The sequence below is a fragment of the Jaculus jaculus genome, chromosome 20 (assembly GCF_020740685.1).
Source record: "Jaculus jaculus isolate mJacJac1 chromosome 20, mJacJac1.mat.Y.cur, whole genome shotgun sequence".
In the NCBI taxonomy this organism is placed as follows: Eukaryota; Metazoa; Chordata; class Mammalia; order Rodentia; family Dipodidae; genus Jaculus; species Jaculus jaculus.
Genome location: NC_059121.1, coordinates 12408300 through 12426896, shown reverse-complemented (window position 1 = coordinate 12426896; position 18597 = coordinate 12408300). Strand labels below are relative to the sequence as shown.

Here is an 18597-nt window from a genome sequence, read left to right as displayed (position 1 = left end):
TATCTGCCAGGCATAGTGGCACATGAAATCCTAGCACTTAGGAGGCCAAGTTAGAAGGATCTCCATGAGAGCTGGAGAGAGATGGCTTAGTGGTTAAGCGCTTGCCTATGAAGCCTAAGGACCCTGGTTTGAGGCTCGATTCCCCAGGATCCATGTTAGCCAGATGCACAAGGGGGCACACACGTCTGGAGTTCCTTTGCAGTGGCTGGAGGCCCTGGCATGCCCATTTTCTCTCTATTTGCCTATTTTCTCTCTGTGTCACTCTCAAATAATTAAATAAAAATAAAAAAAAAAAAAGGATCACCATGAGTTCAAGGCCAGTCTGACAATAAATAGTGAATTTCAGGTCAGCCAGAGCTAAAGAGAGACCCTACCTCAATAAACCAAATATATATATTTGCAAATTTGTGGCTTTTATTAATTTTTAACTGACAAACTATTAATTTGTCATTTGTTAATCTACAATATGTGAGCTGTTACATGTCGAGCTAATGCTTAAACATTCACAATTTATAAATATATAAAAAATGTACAACTGTAAATACATATAATTTTGTCAATTTTTAAAATATGTAATACAGGTGAGAGAATGGATGCACCATGGCCACCAGCCATGTACCACCTTGTGGGGCCTGGGGAATCGAAGGCACTTTGGCAATGAAGATGGACACAGAACCTGAGGAGAGATTTTGCCCATCACACCTCACCAGGACCCCAGCTGAAACCATAGAGTAATTAAGGAAATGAGCAAGAGTGCTGCTTTCTTGGCATCAGCACAAAGGTGAAGGAGATAGACACAGAGGACACTCAACTCCTACCAAACCAGAGATCCAGAGACACACAGGCTCCCAAGACCTCATCAGTGAAGTAGACCTAAAACAAACCCAACATGGCTCAGGGAAATTCAAAGAAGAGGGAGCAGAAAGATTATTAGAGCCAAAAGTTGGAACACTATGCAAAGAGACATTGCCTCTTCCCCATAACTGATGGCTACCCCCATAATGCACGACTCACAATCCCCATGGGGATAATTGGCATCCACAATGAGGAGGGTCCCTTTGGAGGAGGAAGGACAGGGAGGAGGGTAAGGATGGTACCAACATGTGCTGTTTATGCACTGAGTATGTACATAACTAATAAAGAAAAAAATGGTATAAAAAGAGAAAAATATGTAATTCAAAAAATACAAAGCATAATAAAGATAATACGAAAGGTCTATAGCAAGCTAGTTCATAACTGTGTATCTACAGTCCTACCAGTTTGCATTGTGTTTCTAAAGTTTCTGGTGCATGTGTTAATCATTTCTTCCCATTAATACAGTGTCATATTTTCACTATTTAAAAACTAATTACTAGATATCAAATTGATATCAAAATTTAAACAGCCATATAAGTTAAATAGACCTAGTCTATTGAAGCAATCTACAAAGTTGCTAAAACTGATAATTTAAGTAAAACCAGATCACTAAGATGAAAGATGAGCTTTATTATTCTACAGTAATATTTATTTAAGATACAACATATAGAATACAACACATGGAATGTTTTCACATTTCCACATATTTATATAGTATAGCACTAACGTTGGTATTCAGTACTGAGAGGGCAGATAGATACTACATCATAGAGAAGTAACTAAATATCATTTTAAGAAGTGACATGAAGCTACGCAATGTTAAAGTCTAACAGCACTACATGGTAAAAAGGTGTATCCTACAATTATTTATTATTATTGTTATTAATAACCAATTACTGTTAACATCCGTCTTATAAAATGATATAAAACACATGCATACATCAAAATAAAATACAAGCCGGTTGTGGTGGCGCATGTCTTTATTCCCAGCACTCGGGAGGCAGAGGTAGGAGGATCACTGTGAGTTCAAGGCCACCCTGAGACTCCATAGTGAATTCCAGGTCAGCCAGGGCTACAGTGATACCCTACCTTGAAAAACCAAAAAATAAATAAATAAAATACATATAAACATAAAAAGAGTTTTGATAGCTCTTTAATAGTAGTGATGCTACACTAAGCAAGTCTTGGGCTGGAAAGATGGCTTAATGGTTAAGACACTTTCCTACCAAGCCAAAGGACCCAGGTTCAATTCCCCAGGACCCATGAGCCAGATACACAAAGTGGCATATGCTTCTGGAGTTCGTTTGCAGCAGCTGGAGGCCCTGATGTGCCCATTCTCTCTTTCTCTCTCTCTCCTTTCCTCCCTCCATCAAATAAATAAATGAAAATATCTTAAAGTTCCAGTCTTTCTTGGTTTTCCTTCTAGGTAGTAAATGACTTAATAACCACAGAGTACAGTTTTACTCATATATGCAAAACAAGCACTCTACCACTGAGCTATATTTACATTCCTGGCTCTTGAGCTTTTACTGTTGGAGCCAGGCGTGGTGGCACATGCCTTTTATCCCAGCACTCAGGAGGCAGAGGTAGGAAGATCACCATGAATTTGAAGCCACCCTGAGAATATATAATGAATTCCAGGTCAGCCTGGGCTACAGTGAGACCCTACCTTGAAAATAGAGAGAGAGAACTGCTGTTGGGGCCATGGATGTGGCTCAGCAATTACAAGCACTTGACCCTTAAGTGTGACGACTTGAGAGGGTCACTGGGTTTGGGAACCAGAAACTCAGCAGCTCTGGGTTGAGGAAGAGACTCCATCTCAAGAAGGCGTGTGGAGGAGTAGCAGAAAAGGCACCCAAAGTCCTGTTCTGACATCCACACACGCACATGCATGGCATGCATGCATCAGCAAGATACGTGCACATACCACACTACTTATAATACACATATGTGTGCACACACACAGAATGACTACTGGTGCCTGAGCAACTGCAAATTCCAAATGACTTTTTCTTAAAACATTTAAGAGCCTGAGACAAAAATTGGTCTGGTGAGAATAAAAGTTTCCCATTTTCTTTTGCAATTCCTGACATGTACATTATACAGCTCTCTCACCAGTGAGCTGACATTACGAACATAATCATCACGTTATGACTAAATGGTGGGTTGAAATTCTGAATGTTTTAATATGTGAGTCATATGAAGCAAGATTCAACATTGATGCAAAATCATCTGTGGAATTCTCATATTTATTATTAACAGACAGCACTATCATTTAAGCATGCTCAGTTTCACAAACTACATACAACATATGTCACATATACATTCCATTGTGCATATATATTCTATGCATAACATATATATACATATAAACATGTACGTATATGCCAAGAACTAATAATCCTCCTCCCCTGTCTAAAAAATGATAATCATCTTGTTTTAATTAGTTACTCTGTGGCCAAGAAAATAGTCTAGAAATCACTTAGAGACTTTACCAGCAATCCAAATCATGTACTTCCCCAAAGAGGCATTTTATAACCTCTATTATATACGCCAATGTAAGTTAATAAGAGATCTAAATCCTGAACTGTCCAATTCAATACCAAGATCATTTCTAGTACTAGTCTGACCATTAGAGGCAAACGAAAGAGAGGATGATATATTCAAATCCCAGACACCAGAAAAGTACTCAAGGTAACTTACAGAAGCAAAGAAGATCTCTGCAGAAAAATACCTGTGTCCAATTCAAAGTAATAAATTACACATCGATAATAAATTGACAGTAATAATAAAGGGTGTTATACTATCTAGATCTATTTTATTATTTGAATACTTATAAATGAGTACAGTTTATGTAGCTTCCATCATTTGATCTGGTAGGTAAAAAATCTAGTGCAGATATGATAACAAAATGTGGTAGCTATGTCTGTAAGGAGAGGAATTAGAGAAACCATGCATTGCTTTTTAACATCCTTCTGTTAACAATGCATAGTAGATGCTTTTATCTAGTAGTTTCATTAACACTAATTAAATTCATATTTTCTAACCAAAGGTTTCTATATTGGCATAATTCCTAGTATACTGTTAATCCCATAAGTATATTTGGGAACATTTCCAACCACAGACTGTGAGGAATTGCAGAATGATGTGTCAACACCTATGAGGACAGAATCATAGCATGTTTTATTCAATAGCAATCATCTTGAAAACAAAATTTTCTGGTTTGTGATACAAGTGAATGAGGTCAATTAAAGTAGGTATAACTATAAAGAATTACTCAGAAACTTCATGATTCAGCCAACAGAGAAGTTTTTCTAAAAGCTAAATCTACATTTCTTGTTAAGTCTAATTCTAATTTCATTTGCATTATACTTGCTCCAGACTTTAATGTTGATGAGCATAGCACAGATGATGTAGATGCAAAATATGGCCTTTCAAGTGAAAAAAATAATGATCACAAAGCTATTCCTCTCTGCCAAGACAGGAGAATTCTTCTATTTTGCTGTTTTCATTACTTTATTTTGTCTTTTGTTTTTAAATACTAGTAAGAGGTCAAAAGAAACACTTATATTAAAATGACTAAAGTGTAATGTTTCTCCCCAAGATAATTAGGGTATAAACAAACTAAAATATAACTTCACATGATGGCACACAACTGCAGAACCAGCTACCAGGGAGGCAAATGCAGGCAGACTGCTTAGCCCAGAGGCTTGATGTCAACCTAATAACATAACAGCACCATATTCTCCCCACCCCAAATTAAATACAAGGAACTAAGGGAAATACAATCAAAAAAGGCAAGGTAAATAGTGTTCAAGTTCTATTCTTTCATTTATTAACTGATTGACCTTATGAACTATTTTGAACCAGTTTCCTCATTTCCAGCTTGAGAAAAATAATATTGTACTTCACAGAGTTATTGGAAGTAAAGAACAAAAAGCATATAAGTGCAGTTTGGTAAAACTGGAAATAATACATAAGTTAATTGGATTTTTGTTGAATATTAATTTTGCTTGAAAGAAAAGCTAACACAGTGATTGTAACAGATCTGCTTCTTCATATGCCTTAATTTAAATATTTTAATTAGACATTCACTTAAGAAAATTCTTCTTACCTTTTAATACAATAATAAGTTAACACAACTAGGAGCTAATGATAGTAAGTATATTTTATAGCCAAGAGTGACAACTTACTTTCTCATGCTTTTAAACCTTGTTTTTAGTACTTAGTATGCTCAATTAACAAATAAATCATATCCATGCTTCAATTAAATATCATAAGTAGGACTTATAAGTAAATGATGAGTTATTTATTAAACTTCTAAATTAAGTCTTAATCTTTTCTTTTTTCTTATTTAGTTCATTGGATGAAACACATTAACAAAAGACTACACTCTTTTTCAGTAAAAAAAAAAAAAAATTATCATTTTGCCTTTTCTAGTCTCATTACTTGAATGTGGCTTTAAATAGAACCAAATATAGTTAAAACATCAAGCAAACACAACAATCAAAGGAAAATACTTGCAACAAACCATACCTAGTAATAAGAACTGCATTATCGTGGTGGGCAATCCCATTTTCTGGAATGGTGTTTCCATCACTTTGGTGGGAGAGAATGGATTTCTGCCACTTACAGAAGCTATCGAGAGACTTGTCTGCATGGTGGTTTATCTCCAAGTTTGGCTGCAATACAACATGCATACCAGAAATGTTCCAAACAATTACTAAGGTTAGTTGTTAAAACTTTTGAAAACTAAAGTGGGACTATAATTAGAAGCAGTGATTTCTAGGAATAATCTCTGGCCAATTTTTATCTTTGTAATATCTGACCTAGAGTCCATTTGTTTTATTATTGAACAGACATTCCTTCCAGTTCCAACTTCCATGGCAATGTGAACATATATGAGATTATCAGCATACGAAACCAACCAAAACCAGGATCATAAGGTAAGCTATGCAAATGCTCATCCTTAACACTGAAATATATAGTAAGTATACATATACAGAGAGAGCTTTAGCAAGATACACGATATATATATTATAATAAAGTACTTTAAATTTGCTTTAAAACTAAGGTTCAGAGCTAAAAATGGATACAACTAGAACTTCTAAGAGGCATAACAAAAAATATATTCTTTTATAATGAACAATTCCATAGCCTAAGGATTTTAGATATACAAACTAAAGTATTCTTACCTGGTCTTCTGTGAGAACAATTAAACGGGCCACTATAATATTCACAACGTTTCCTAGGCTGGAATCACGGTAAAGTTTGGCAACCTGACCTCCAGAAAATAAGAAAAGACACAAAGTCAGACAAAAATCATAGTGTAATAGTATGACCTTCTAAAGTATTACCATTTACAATTTTAACTAACCACTTAGGACTCTACCTTTAAGATGCCTTAGTAAAGGGTTTTGATATAAGTCTACAAGAAACATTTTTACCTACAGGTGAATTACATCATAATAATAGAAGATAAACTGATGTTTCAAGTTCCTTAAACACTCATCTAAAAATTGAAAAATCATAACATTTAAAAATGTAGGTAACGTTTATATTTATTTTCTTGACCATTAATTCTTGCTAGGGATATAGCTCAGATGTAGAGCTTGAATTTTTTTATGCCATTGTTTTAATCATTTGAATAGATGAATTTTATCATTTATTTCACAGGGGAAAAAAATCTATGGCCTCAGTACAAAATGCAACAAACTAAGTAAAACAATGTATAGAGGGATCAAACTTACAATATTCATCACACTCAAAATGTAATGTTCAATGTCTTTCCGGCCATGGTAGCCCACCATCATTTTGTCTGCCACTACCAATGTCTCCACAAATCGCTCAGTGCTTACTGATCTTTTCTGTCTGTGGTGGACATGAGTGTCATTAATTGGTAGTGAAGAAGGAAAAGATGAAGTCTCATTCAACCGCCAAGGTTTGCTGCTTCTTGTGAGGTCTACAATAAAAACAACCAGTTCAGACAGATTCACTAATCAAACATTTATTTATAGACTTTTCGTGTAGATTTGTTTCTCACAAATTCTCTTATGTTGTAGGATAAAAAAGTACAGTAACAAAAAAATTTTAAATGTTCAAATTAGTTATTTGAAAATTAAACATAACATTCAACTGCTTATTCAAACAAAATAAACATTTCTATGAATTAGTTAATAGAATTTTTAGTCATTTCACATTATTCCAATGAGATATATCTTAATACCTTCAATTTAGAATTAGATTAAACATCATTAAAAGCATTTTTAAATACAATTAGAACCTACCCTTTTGAAATGCAAACATTCTTATAGAAAACAATGATGTTAATGATGTTAAAATCTAATCCAAATTGCTGAGCATTTATTTTAAAGTAAGATGCTTTTATTAAACTCTCTTAACTAGAACCAATTCTGTTCTAGATATCTCAGTTTTAAAATGCCATGAATCAGGCTTTCCATATTTTGTAGTCTATAACTATTTACATTGACAGCCTACAAAAAGTATTACTTCCCAAGCGTAGACTTAAGGAGTATTAAAATGAGAGTTGAAAGACATGATGCCAGCACAATTTGCTTCAAACTATATTTGGTGTGGGTGATACAGTGTAGCCTTTGTTTTCTAAACATCTGGTTTTTCAGTACTGAGGAAACTCTTTAGCACTATGGCATTTATAAACACTGCCTCATTTATATTCATCTTCATTAAATAAAATTGAGTAGGTAGACGGTTCTCTGTATGTCACTGTGATATCCTTATACAGAACAAAATGTCATTATCACCTTTACTTATTGAAAGTTAATGAGAAGACATTAAATTAATATATGATTATAATTGACAGAAAATGGCACTACTTCATTATTCAACTTCCATTAGCTTTTCCTTTTAAACCTGCATTATTAGGGTGGATGAATTTTACAAAGTAGACATGTTAAATACTTTTTGAAACACATGTAAATTATATAATTATCTTAAGTACTAAAAGTCACGACAGGCAGAAACATACTACTTCTTACTTCTATAGTGCAATCTCCAAGACAACCAGTGTTTCCCTGTGTCCCACTGAGGCAAAGAAACTCCTAAGGTGGCCACCATGACCACTGCCTTCTATTTATATTCTTTTGTGAGTATGTGTTAATACCTGCAACTTGCTGTCAATCAACAAAACACAGCAAAGAGTTTGTAATCCAGGTGATTACATAGTCATAAATACATGTTTGAGTTACATAATATTATATAAGTAATAAAGAGTCTCTGCACTCTTCCTGCTGCCCTGAGAAAGCTAGCAACCATGTGAGTGAATGCAAGGGAAGGTATTACAGGTTGTATCTGGCAGACAACCAGCCAAAAACTAAAGCTACCCACAACTACAAAAATCTAATTGTTACTAAGGACCCAGGCAGAGGGGAAGTACATTTTTTTTTCTCCAGTCAAAAATCTATTTGGGAATGAGGTGTAGCTAGGCTAAGTGGATGATTGATTCATTCAGGCTCCCAACTCACAAAAACAGTGAGATAATTAATGTGGGTTGTTTAAGCCAATAAGCTTGTCGTAATATGAAATAGCCAATATATGTTTTGCATGAATATAACTCCACTTTCTCCTGTTCAGTCTTCTGTAATCATAAAACTATGAATGTATTCAAGTCATGCCTAATATTTTCTTTTTCCTGTCTGGACAGCTTAAATGGCTAAATATGGGATTTAATTTTGAATCCTTTCATTCACTTCTATATCCATTCACTTTCTCTTTAGTTTAAAGAATTAGACGTGGCTGGACAGTAAAGATAAATGTTATACCTCAATTGTAAAGTATGCAGGAGAGGTAACTTCTATAATCAAAACTGTTCTTGGGCTGGCGAAATGGTTTAGTAGTTAAAGTGTTTGCCTGGGAAGCCTAAGGGCCCAGGATCTATGCCCAAGGACCCATGTAAACCAGATGTATAAGGTGGCACATGCATCTGGAGTTCATCTGCAGTGGTTGGAGGCCCTGGCATGCCTGTTCTCTTTCTCTCTCTCTCTTTCTCTGTCTTAAATAAATAAATAAACTGTTCTTATTATCATAATTTTCAAGATTTTTTAATTGTTTGACTCACTCTATCCTATAATAAAGTCTTTGAACATAAGTCAACACCTTTTTGCTTATAAACCATCAAAGATATTATGTGACATATAGTTACATATTTATTATTACATGTACATATATAGAAAGAATAAAATAGAGGCAATAGCTCAGAATCATCTTTAATTTAACACAATCCAGCAAAATTAGCTCAGTAGAAATGTACCTACATTTTATAAATTGTTAAATAACTGCCTAATGCTAAGCATAATCATGTTTAACTAATATATTTTTTAGTCTAAAATATAATAAAATACTGATTTAGGGACTCAGAAGAGGAGTCAGCAGTGATAGGTACTTCTTTTCAAAGCCTGCTAACCCAGATTCACATAAATTGGATGAAAAACGTGGCACAAACATCTGGTGTTCATTTGTAGTGCCATGGTGCCCCAGCATGCCCATCAACACACACACACTAAATAAATAAAATTTTCCTGAAAGACTGACTTGTTCTGTATTAAAATAAAGATTAATAGTTACTTAAATAGTCCTTGATTCTTATTCACGGCTTGTTTAATTTAATTTTGTTTTGTTGTTGTTGTTTTTGTTTGGTTGGGTTTTCTTTTTTTTTTTTTTTTTTTGGTTTTTCAAGGTAAGATCCACTGTAGCCCAAGTTGGTCTGTAGTCTCAGACTGGCCTTGAACTCATGATGACCCTCCTACTTCTGCCTCCCAAGTGCTGGGATTAAAGGATGCTCCACCATGCCTGATTCTATTTAATTTTTGATACATTGAAAAATACTAAAGCAAACTGCTTCATATACATACAAAACATCTAACTTTCTTCCATAAGATTTGTATATGAATTTTACTCCAGCTGAAACAAGATTTCAACTTATTTTGTGTGTGTGTGTGTGTGTGTGTGTGTGTTATGTATTTGAGCATGCATATTCATATGTGTGTGGGTACAAGTGCACATGAGTGCATTAGAACCAGAGGTCAATATTGGGTGTCTTTCTCAATTGCTACCTACCTTTTCCTTAAGACAGGGCCTCTAACTGAACCCAGAACTTGCTATTCAGCTTATCCCAGGGGTCTGCCTGTCTCCACCTCCTGAGTGCTGGGATTCTAGGCAAACACCACCATGCCTAGCGTGTACATGGCTGCTGAGGTGCAAACTCAGCAAGCATGTCACTACTGAGGCATTTCCCTAGCCCAAGATTTCAATATTTTTTTTTTACATTCACCATTGTTGTACTTTATTTAATAAAGAAATACATTTGCCCTTGCAAAAATAGCAATTGCAAGTTTACAAATAAAACCACAGACCTCAAAGGTATTATGCTAAATATTCAACTTATAACAAACACAAGTAAATTGATTTGTTTACAAATGGTTCATGGTGATTTCAATTTTTTTTGTTTATTTTTATTTGAGAGTGACAGACAGAGAGAGAAAGAGGCAGAGAGAGAGAGACAGAATGGGCACACCAGGCCTCCAGCCACTGCAGATGAACTCTAGATGCATGAGCCCCCTTGTGCATCTGGCTAATGTGGGTCCTGCAGAATCAACTGGGTCCTTAGGCTTCACGAGCAAGCACTTAACTGCTAAGCCATCTCTCCAGCCCCGATTTCAACTTTTTGATCATTACCCAAATGTCTGAAATATATAGCTATTACAGTTATTACATTGATCTGATTTGTGTTTTTGTTCATGGATTCTTTTTGTTTGTTTGTTTTGTGGTTTTTTGGTTTTCTTTAGGCAGGGTCTTGCTCTAGCCCAGGCTGAATTGGAATTCACTATGTAGTCTCAGGGTGGCCACAGTAATCATCTTACCTCTTGAGTACTAAGATTAAAGGTGTGTGTCATCATAGGGGGCCTGTTATTATTGCTTAATGTTAGTCATCCATTTATTTGTTAACTTAGCTTCCTGACAGCAAGGACCATTTGTGCTTTATTTACAGTTTCATTCCCAGCATGTAAAATAGCCTTATACAATGTTATGTGAAAATTTAGTTAATAAATATGCAAATAGATAATACATGAATATAGACACATTATTATCATTATCAATGAACTGAAAGAATAGTCTTTTATCTCTGAATTCATGAAAGGGAGTGAATTTTATTCATTCATATTTCATTCTTTTTTCCTTGGATTCTCTACATTTTTTTATAAATGGGCAGAAAATATTTCCATATAAAACATTTGGATTCAGGCTGGGAGATGGATCAGCAGTTAAAGGTGCTTGCAAAGCCTAACAACCAGGGTTTGATTCACCAGTACCAATGTGAAGCTAGATGCTCAAAGTGGATGCACGTGTTTGGAGTTTGCTTGCAGTGGCAAGAGGCCCTGCTATGCCCATTCTCTCTCCCTCTCTCTCTCTTTTTAAATTTAATTTTATTATTATTTTTTATTTGTGAGAACAGTAGGAAGGGAGATAAAGAGGCAGATAGAGAGAAAGAGTGGGTGCACCAGGGACTCTAGCCCCTGCAAACAAACTCCAGATGCATGTGCCACTTTGTGCATCTGGCTTATATGGGTACTGGGAAATTGAACCTGGGTCCGTAGGTTTCACAGGCAAGTGCCTTAAGTGCTAAGCTATCTCTCCAGCCCTACACACACACACACACACACACACACACACTCTCTGTCTCTCTCTCTCTCTCTGTCTGTCTCTCTCTGTCTCTCTCTCTCTTTCTCTTTATACTAAAAAAGTAAAAATATTTAAAAATTTTTAGACTCATAGTTTGAATTAACTAGAATGTGTAATTGACCCTGACTATGGAATAAACATATCCATTATCCAAGGAGTTTTATATTTTATATTTTGACTTAACCTTGAGTTCTCACAAAAAGCTGGCTAGCAACGAATGCCTAAAATTCTTATCTCTCACTTGAAATATGCTATTGAAATAGTATCAGAATCAGGTTCTTGGCTGAAAATCTCCCAAACTTACTATACACAAACTGTTTTGTACCCATTAACATCTAGGAACATTTCCTAGAACACAGAGAACTATTATTTTAGTCCATCAGTCAAATAGATTGTATTAAAATACAATATAAATATATTTAGGAGGTAGAATTGACTGAAACCAGAAAGGTTAAACCTAGAAAACACAGAAAACCCAGCTAGAATGTCAGTACAGTAGCTAAGACAAGAGAGGAGAGACCAGGTTGACTGGACTATATCAAGGAAATAGATTTATAAAACTACTTAGTAATCCATAATGTCTCAGTGATCCATAGGGAGATGATTACAGAAGAAAATCTTCCTCCCAAGGGGTAGAATTTCACGCTAGCAGTAGGAATGAGTTCCACAGTATTGACTGATTCCTAAATCACTAAAAAAGAAAATTGTCCTGAATTAATGTAATATATACTTCAATGGAGAAGTTAAACATCAAAATTAAGAGAAGTCTTTCAGAATGTAGTAAAATCTTTATAAGTGTCTTTTGCAAAAGTGATCTCCTTTTACAGTCATAATGGGAAGGATGTCGTATTATGGGGAAAAACGGAAAATTATACAAAAATAAATATTTGCATTCTACTTTCAAAAAATGTATAGCTTGCTGTGTTTATATGCTAAATTATGTTAAATATAAAATAAACCTCTTCATAATGTTTGGCTTTATTACCCAATAAAAAACACCCAAGCAAATCTTTTCAGTATTTACTAAGAATTCTTTTTCACATTTAAATATTTTCGGTTTTGTCTTTGGTGTGGAAAGGAGAGATTCATGTATAAGTGTGGGAATGTGTGTGCCACACTGTGCACATGGAGGTCAGAGGACAACTTCAGATGCTGGTCTTAGCCTCCTCCTTACGTGAAGCAGCCCACCATAGCAGTCACCAAGCCAGCCAGCCCTTGAGCTTCCTACCGTGTGTCTGCCTCCCTCCTTGCCCAGGTGCCCTGGGGTCAAGGTGCTCACGCTCTAGCACTCCGCTTTGTTTGGTTTCTGGGATCCAAATTCAGGTACACTTGCATAGCAAGCATTTTCTCCACTAAGTCATCTCCCCAGGCCCCTTGAGTATCATGAAATAATTCAACTTAGATGGCCTTTTTTTACTACCAACTATTCTTTTTTAAAAATATGTTTATTTGCAAGCAGAGGGAAGAGACAGAGACAGGGGAGGGTACACTAGGGACTCTCACCACTGCAAAGGAACTCCATATGCATGGGCCACTTTGTGAATCTGGCTTTATGTGGGTACTGGGAAATCAAACACAAGTTGGGCTTTGCAGGCAATTGCTTTAACCACCAACCCATCTTTCCAACCCTCTATTATTCTTAATCAACAACCTTTCATAATTAAAAGCCTAAGAGATTTTTTTCATATGTACAATACAATGAGAAAGTATACAAAATGAACAAAGAACTCCATAGATATTAAACATTTTGTGAAAAGCGAGTATGACACCATGAAGAATATGAAGAGAAACCTGAGGAATTTAATACACTATGAGGAAATACAACCCATGTTTTCTAAATCTACTTTTTGTGAATTTTATTAACCTTGAGCTGAAACTGCCACCTGAAATACCTTGCTCCAGGTTTCAATTACTCAGTTCAAAATTTTTTTAATTAAATTGGGGGGGGACCTTTAAAAATGTAATATCTCGTAAATACTAGATACAGTTTCCTTACTAATAATGATATGTACAGACTGAGGAATGGTGAGATGAACAAATTGAAATGTTGAGAGATTTGTCCAAAACTACACCAGGGCAAATGCTCCTTTTACTATGCTATGGTATAATCATGATTCCTCTTAAGCTTTCCTATTTTTCCATCAGTGTCCTCCTAAACTCTACTCCTCTAATCTTATTCTTCTCTAACTCAGTTGCTATAGGCTAGAATCATCTTTCTATAACACAAAGAAGATTAAATCACTCCTCCTGCTTAGAACCTTTTAATGGGATTTCAGCACACTTAGAACAGATAAACTTGTTTTTGTGAAAAATATTTCTTAACATTTATTATTTACTTATTTGAAAGAGAGAGAGAGAACATGGGCACACCAGGGCCTCTAGCTAATGCAAATGAACTCCAGACACATACGGCACCCTATGCATCTGGCTTACATGGGTACTGGGGAATCAAGCCTGCATACTTAGGCATTGCAGGCAAGCACCTTAACCACTAAACCATCTCTCCAGCCCTCAAATAAACTTTTTATTTTTATTTATTTATTTATTTATTTATTTATTTATTTATTTATTTGAGAGTGACAGACACAGAGAGAAAGACAGATAGAGGGAGAGAGAGAGAATGGGCGCGCCAGGGCTTCCAGCCTCTGCAAACGAACTCCAGATGCGTGCGCTCCCTTGTGCATCTGGCTAACGTGGGACCTGGGGAACCGAGCCTCGAACCGGGGTCCTTAGGCTTCACAGGCAAGCGCTTAACCACTAAGCCATCTCTCCAGCCCTCAAATAAACTTCTTAATATGGTTTATGAGCCCTTCATGTTGGTTCCTTCTGATATCTCCAGTTTCATTTCTCACCACTTCCTTCAACCACCACAAAGTTTATCTCTTTATCTCCCACCTACATACTGATTTCTAATTGTGTTAACTGTCAATTAGTACAACGGGATATTTTCTTTTGACTCAGGACCTTTGTCAATACTGATTCCTCAATGAGGACCACTTGCCACAGCTCCCTCCACATGTGTTCATATACCTTCTCTTTTCTCTCAGGCCTCTGCTGAGAAGTCTTGTTTTCCATGAAGCTTTCCCTGTCCATTGAAGACTAGGTTTGTTGGCCCTATAAATTTATTTCTATCATTCTGAATTAGTTTCTTTTCTTATTGCAGTTACCAAATGCCTGACAAGCAGTTTAAGGGAAGAAGGGCTTATTTTTGGCTTACGGTATCTAGGATACTATCCATCAAAGCAGAGAAGGCATGGGAGAAGGAGCAAGGGGGGTTGATCATATGGTATTCATAGACAGGAAGCAGAGAATAAACAAAAAGTTGGACTGGGCTATTAAACCTCAAGGACCTCCGCCAGAGGCCCATTTCCTCAAGCAAGGGTCTACCTCCAAGATTCCACAAGTAGCACCCCAAGATGGGGACCAACTGTTCAAACACATGGCCCAATAGTGCTCTAATTCAATTGATTCAAATCAACGTTTAATTATATCACCACCTTTGAATACTAGCTGAAAATTCTTCAACTCTTTTTCAAGGTCTGGATTTCTGATACTACATGAACTTGTCAGGCTATCCAAGCAGTACAGCACATTATACAACACCTATGCATGCAACTTTGCATAAAATAAGGCTTTTTTTTTTTTTTGCTTCAAAAGAAAAATGGTCAAATTTCACACAAGCACATTTTAAGGACTGCTCAAAGACCTTCCAAAATGACCAAAACAATTAGCAAGTAGCAACTTTCAAAACAGCTATGGATATTGTAATTATAACCACTCAACTTCCCATGTGCCTTTATATTAATAATACTATGCTGATCAGAAGAGAAAGAAGTCACAATACAAAATGCTGTGCATTTGGACCAGGGAGATAGCTCAGAGGTCAGACGCACTTGATTGCAAACCCGCTGGCCCAAGCTTGATTCCCTAGCACCATGTAAAGCCAGACACAAAGTGGCACAGCATCTGTAATTTCAACACACCTACAGCAGTGGGATGCAGTCAGGAGAACACAGAAGCATGAGGGACACCTAGACTAGTACATACTCAGTGGCCAAAAAGGGGGAGGGGCCTCATCTCAAGCAAGGTAGAATGAGAAGAAAATGGCCAACACTGTCCTCAGACTTGCATGTGTGCACTGTGGCACGTAGCGCCCATGCACACACATACACCACACTCGAACATACATGATCATTAAAACAAGCTGTACACTCACCAGAAACCCCACAGTGAGAGTGACCATAGAGATGTCGTTGTTGGAGGGTAGACTTTTTGTAAATAACATGAGGATGGCCATTTTCATAACTGAAATGCTTGGAATCCTCTGTGGTATTCTTTAATGGCTCAATAAAATACTCTTCATCTTCTGTAGCAATAATACCATGCTAAAATGAAGAGAAACAAAAGATTTACCAAGAAGGATTCTTTTAAACACAAGTTACCATAATTACAAAGAGTCAAAAATAAATTGATACCTCTCCAAAACAGAGGAGAAAATATGTTAATAAAAATTTTGTAGCCTGGCATGGTGGTGCACGCCTTTAGTCCCAGCACTTGGGAGGCAGAGGTAAGGAGGATCACTGTGAGTTTGAGGCCACCCTGAGACTACATAGGGAATACCAGGTCAACCTGGGCTAGAGCAAGGCCCTACCTTGAAAATAAATTTTGTGTGTTATCTATACTAGTATTTTATATACATCAGTATATTATATAAATTGTTTTTTTAACTTTTTTATTTTTATTTTTATTCATTTATTTAAGATAGAGAAAATGGGAGCATCAGGGCCTCTAGTGACTGCAAATGAACTCAGACACATGCACCATCTTGTGCATCTGGCTTACATGGGTCTGGGGAATTAACCTGGGTCCTTTGGCTTTGTAGGCAAGTGCCTTAACCTCTAAGCTATCCCTCCAGCCCCCATTTGTTTATTCTTTAAAAGGACAATGAAATATCTCTCTACATGTTTTGCATTGCATATTTGTCCAACTTTCCCAACAATTCTGTGAGGTAGCAGAAATCTCTGTATATACTCTAAAACTTAATTCCTTTCCAAATTGTGCTTCTATAAAACTTAACTGCACTTCCTCTGTTTAGGTACTACTGTGTTACTGTATTACTGTGTAACAATGTATATAATTGTATTTTAGTTAATAAAAAGGCATGGTAAATCACCTTTAGGATCTGCCCCTACATACCTATCCAGTGGAATTTCCCACTCCTTCTTTCCCTACTGTCAACTGAATGGAAAGCATTCCCAAGTCCAAGAGAAGAGGAAGCCACAGAAGAAGGTCCCAACATGACCTCTTAGAAAACTGCCTGACGATAATAACACTGATACGAGGGATGATGATGAACATCTGAAATTTACGTTACAACAATTAATATGGCTATAATCAACATATATCCAAACATCCCTGATTTGCAGATGAGGTAATAGGCTCACAGTTCAAGAAACTGCCTAATAGTACAAGCAAAAGAAGCCAAAATATAAGAAAAGTTCTACTGTTTTCCACAGTAGTACAACACCATACACTTATTTAACCAAGCAATACTCAGTTGACATAAGTCTTCTTTAGAAGGTTCTCTAGCCCAAGTACAGCAGATACACTCTTCTAGCTAAAAGAGTGTTTATTATCAATGTCACTATTTACAGTAAGTGTCACCCTGCTTTATTGCATCTCAAACCTTGAAGATTTAGGTTCAATATAATTTTTCAAATCCATTGCCTTATTTTACCAACTAGATCATCTGCTTTCTTTGAGAAAAAGGTTATGTCTTACATTTATTCTTGTCAGTTACAGCCACAGTATATGTCTTACATGTAATAAATAAGATTAAATTATGGCTGGAGGGATGGCTGAACAGTTAAGGTGTTTGCCTGAAAAACCAAAGGACCCCAGTTCAATTCCCCATGTTAGCCAGATGCACAAGGAGACACATGTGTCTGGAGTTCATTTGCAGTGGCTAGAAGCTCTGGCGCATCCATGCTCTCTCTCTCTCCCTCTCTCTTTCTCTGTTAAATAAATATATATTAAAAAAAGAAAAAGATTAAACTAAAAATTTGTTGGTAAAAAAGAAATAGGATAGTAAAGGTTAACTTATAAAAAATAACAACTTTCAGAAATAAATAAGAATTACCACTCTTCCCTAATAGTGTTTTCCTTAGTATGGTACATGTGAGGATGGCTCTTAATCCAACTACCCTTTAACCAAGATAAAACAAACAGTACTTCCTCGGCTGGGAAAATGAAAGAATTGCTCTAAATTACTGGTTTTAAAACAGCACTCTGGGGAGCCCTAAGAATTTTGTGAAGGTGCCCTCAAGGGATTGCCCCAGACAACAAAAGGGGACTCCATGACTAGGATTCCTGGGCTAAGAACCAGCTGTGCTTTCATTAATCTGTTTATTGAGTTTCCACATAATATTTCATATGACAAAGGGTTTTTCTGCTTTATAAACAAAAAACAAGTTGAAAGCATTGGTCCCAATGATCTTCAAAGCCTCTATGAATTTTAAACTTCTGTAATTCTATTTAGAGAAATGTATTTTATGACCACATGCTTAGAAAAAAGGGATAGGACATAGCAAGATACATTCTAACTTATAGAGGAGGTAACAGTCATGTACAGCTTACATGAAGTAAATTGAGGAATGAAAGAAACAAGTAGCCTGTAGTCACTTTATATTATTCATTGAATTGCTTTCATTTATGGGTAACAATCTCTATATTAAGTACAAATACTGATGGGAATAGCTTAACATATGTCATTAACAAACTACAAAACCTCTATACAAATTATCAGGTAGTTTAACAACTAGAAAACTAAGCATAGTTCTGTGAAAGAAAGTCGTTTTGATAAGAGTTTGGATTAGAAGAAAGTGTATGAAATAAAGGTTAATCCAGAGGTTTTTAATGTGCTAAGTAATCTATAAGAATTACACATATTATCTCATGTAATCTTAATAGCTATTTGAAACAAGTATTATAATCAGCTCTAGTCTGGAAATGAAAATTTGAAATGGA

The 18597-nt window shown here is 36.0% G+C and overlaps 1 protein-coding gene across 4 annotated transcripts in view; it reads right to left on the bottom strand.

Moving 5' to 3' along the window:
* Nucleotides 1-18597, bottom strand: part of Adamts6 (ADAM metallopeptidase with thrombospondin type 1 motif 6) — a 278164-nt gene that overhangs the window by 231272 nt on the left and 28295 nt on the right. For 3 of the 4 annotated variants that reach the window (XM_045138994.1, XM_045138995.1, XM_045138996.1), the window contains exons 4-7: nt 15788-15956; nt 6606-6817; nt 6051-6134; nt 5392-5537 (exon numbers count right to left, since the gene is read on the bottom strand). In XM_045138994.1, the coding sequence (XP_044994929.1) occupies nt 5392-5537; nt 6051-6134; nt 6606-6817; nt 15788-15956 (611 nt within the window). Of the gene's footprint in view, nt 1-5391; nt 5538-6050; nt 6135-6605; nt 6818-15787; nt 15957-18597 lie in introns of those variants that run through there. The other variant, XM_045138997.1, reaches the window with a different exon arrangement.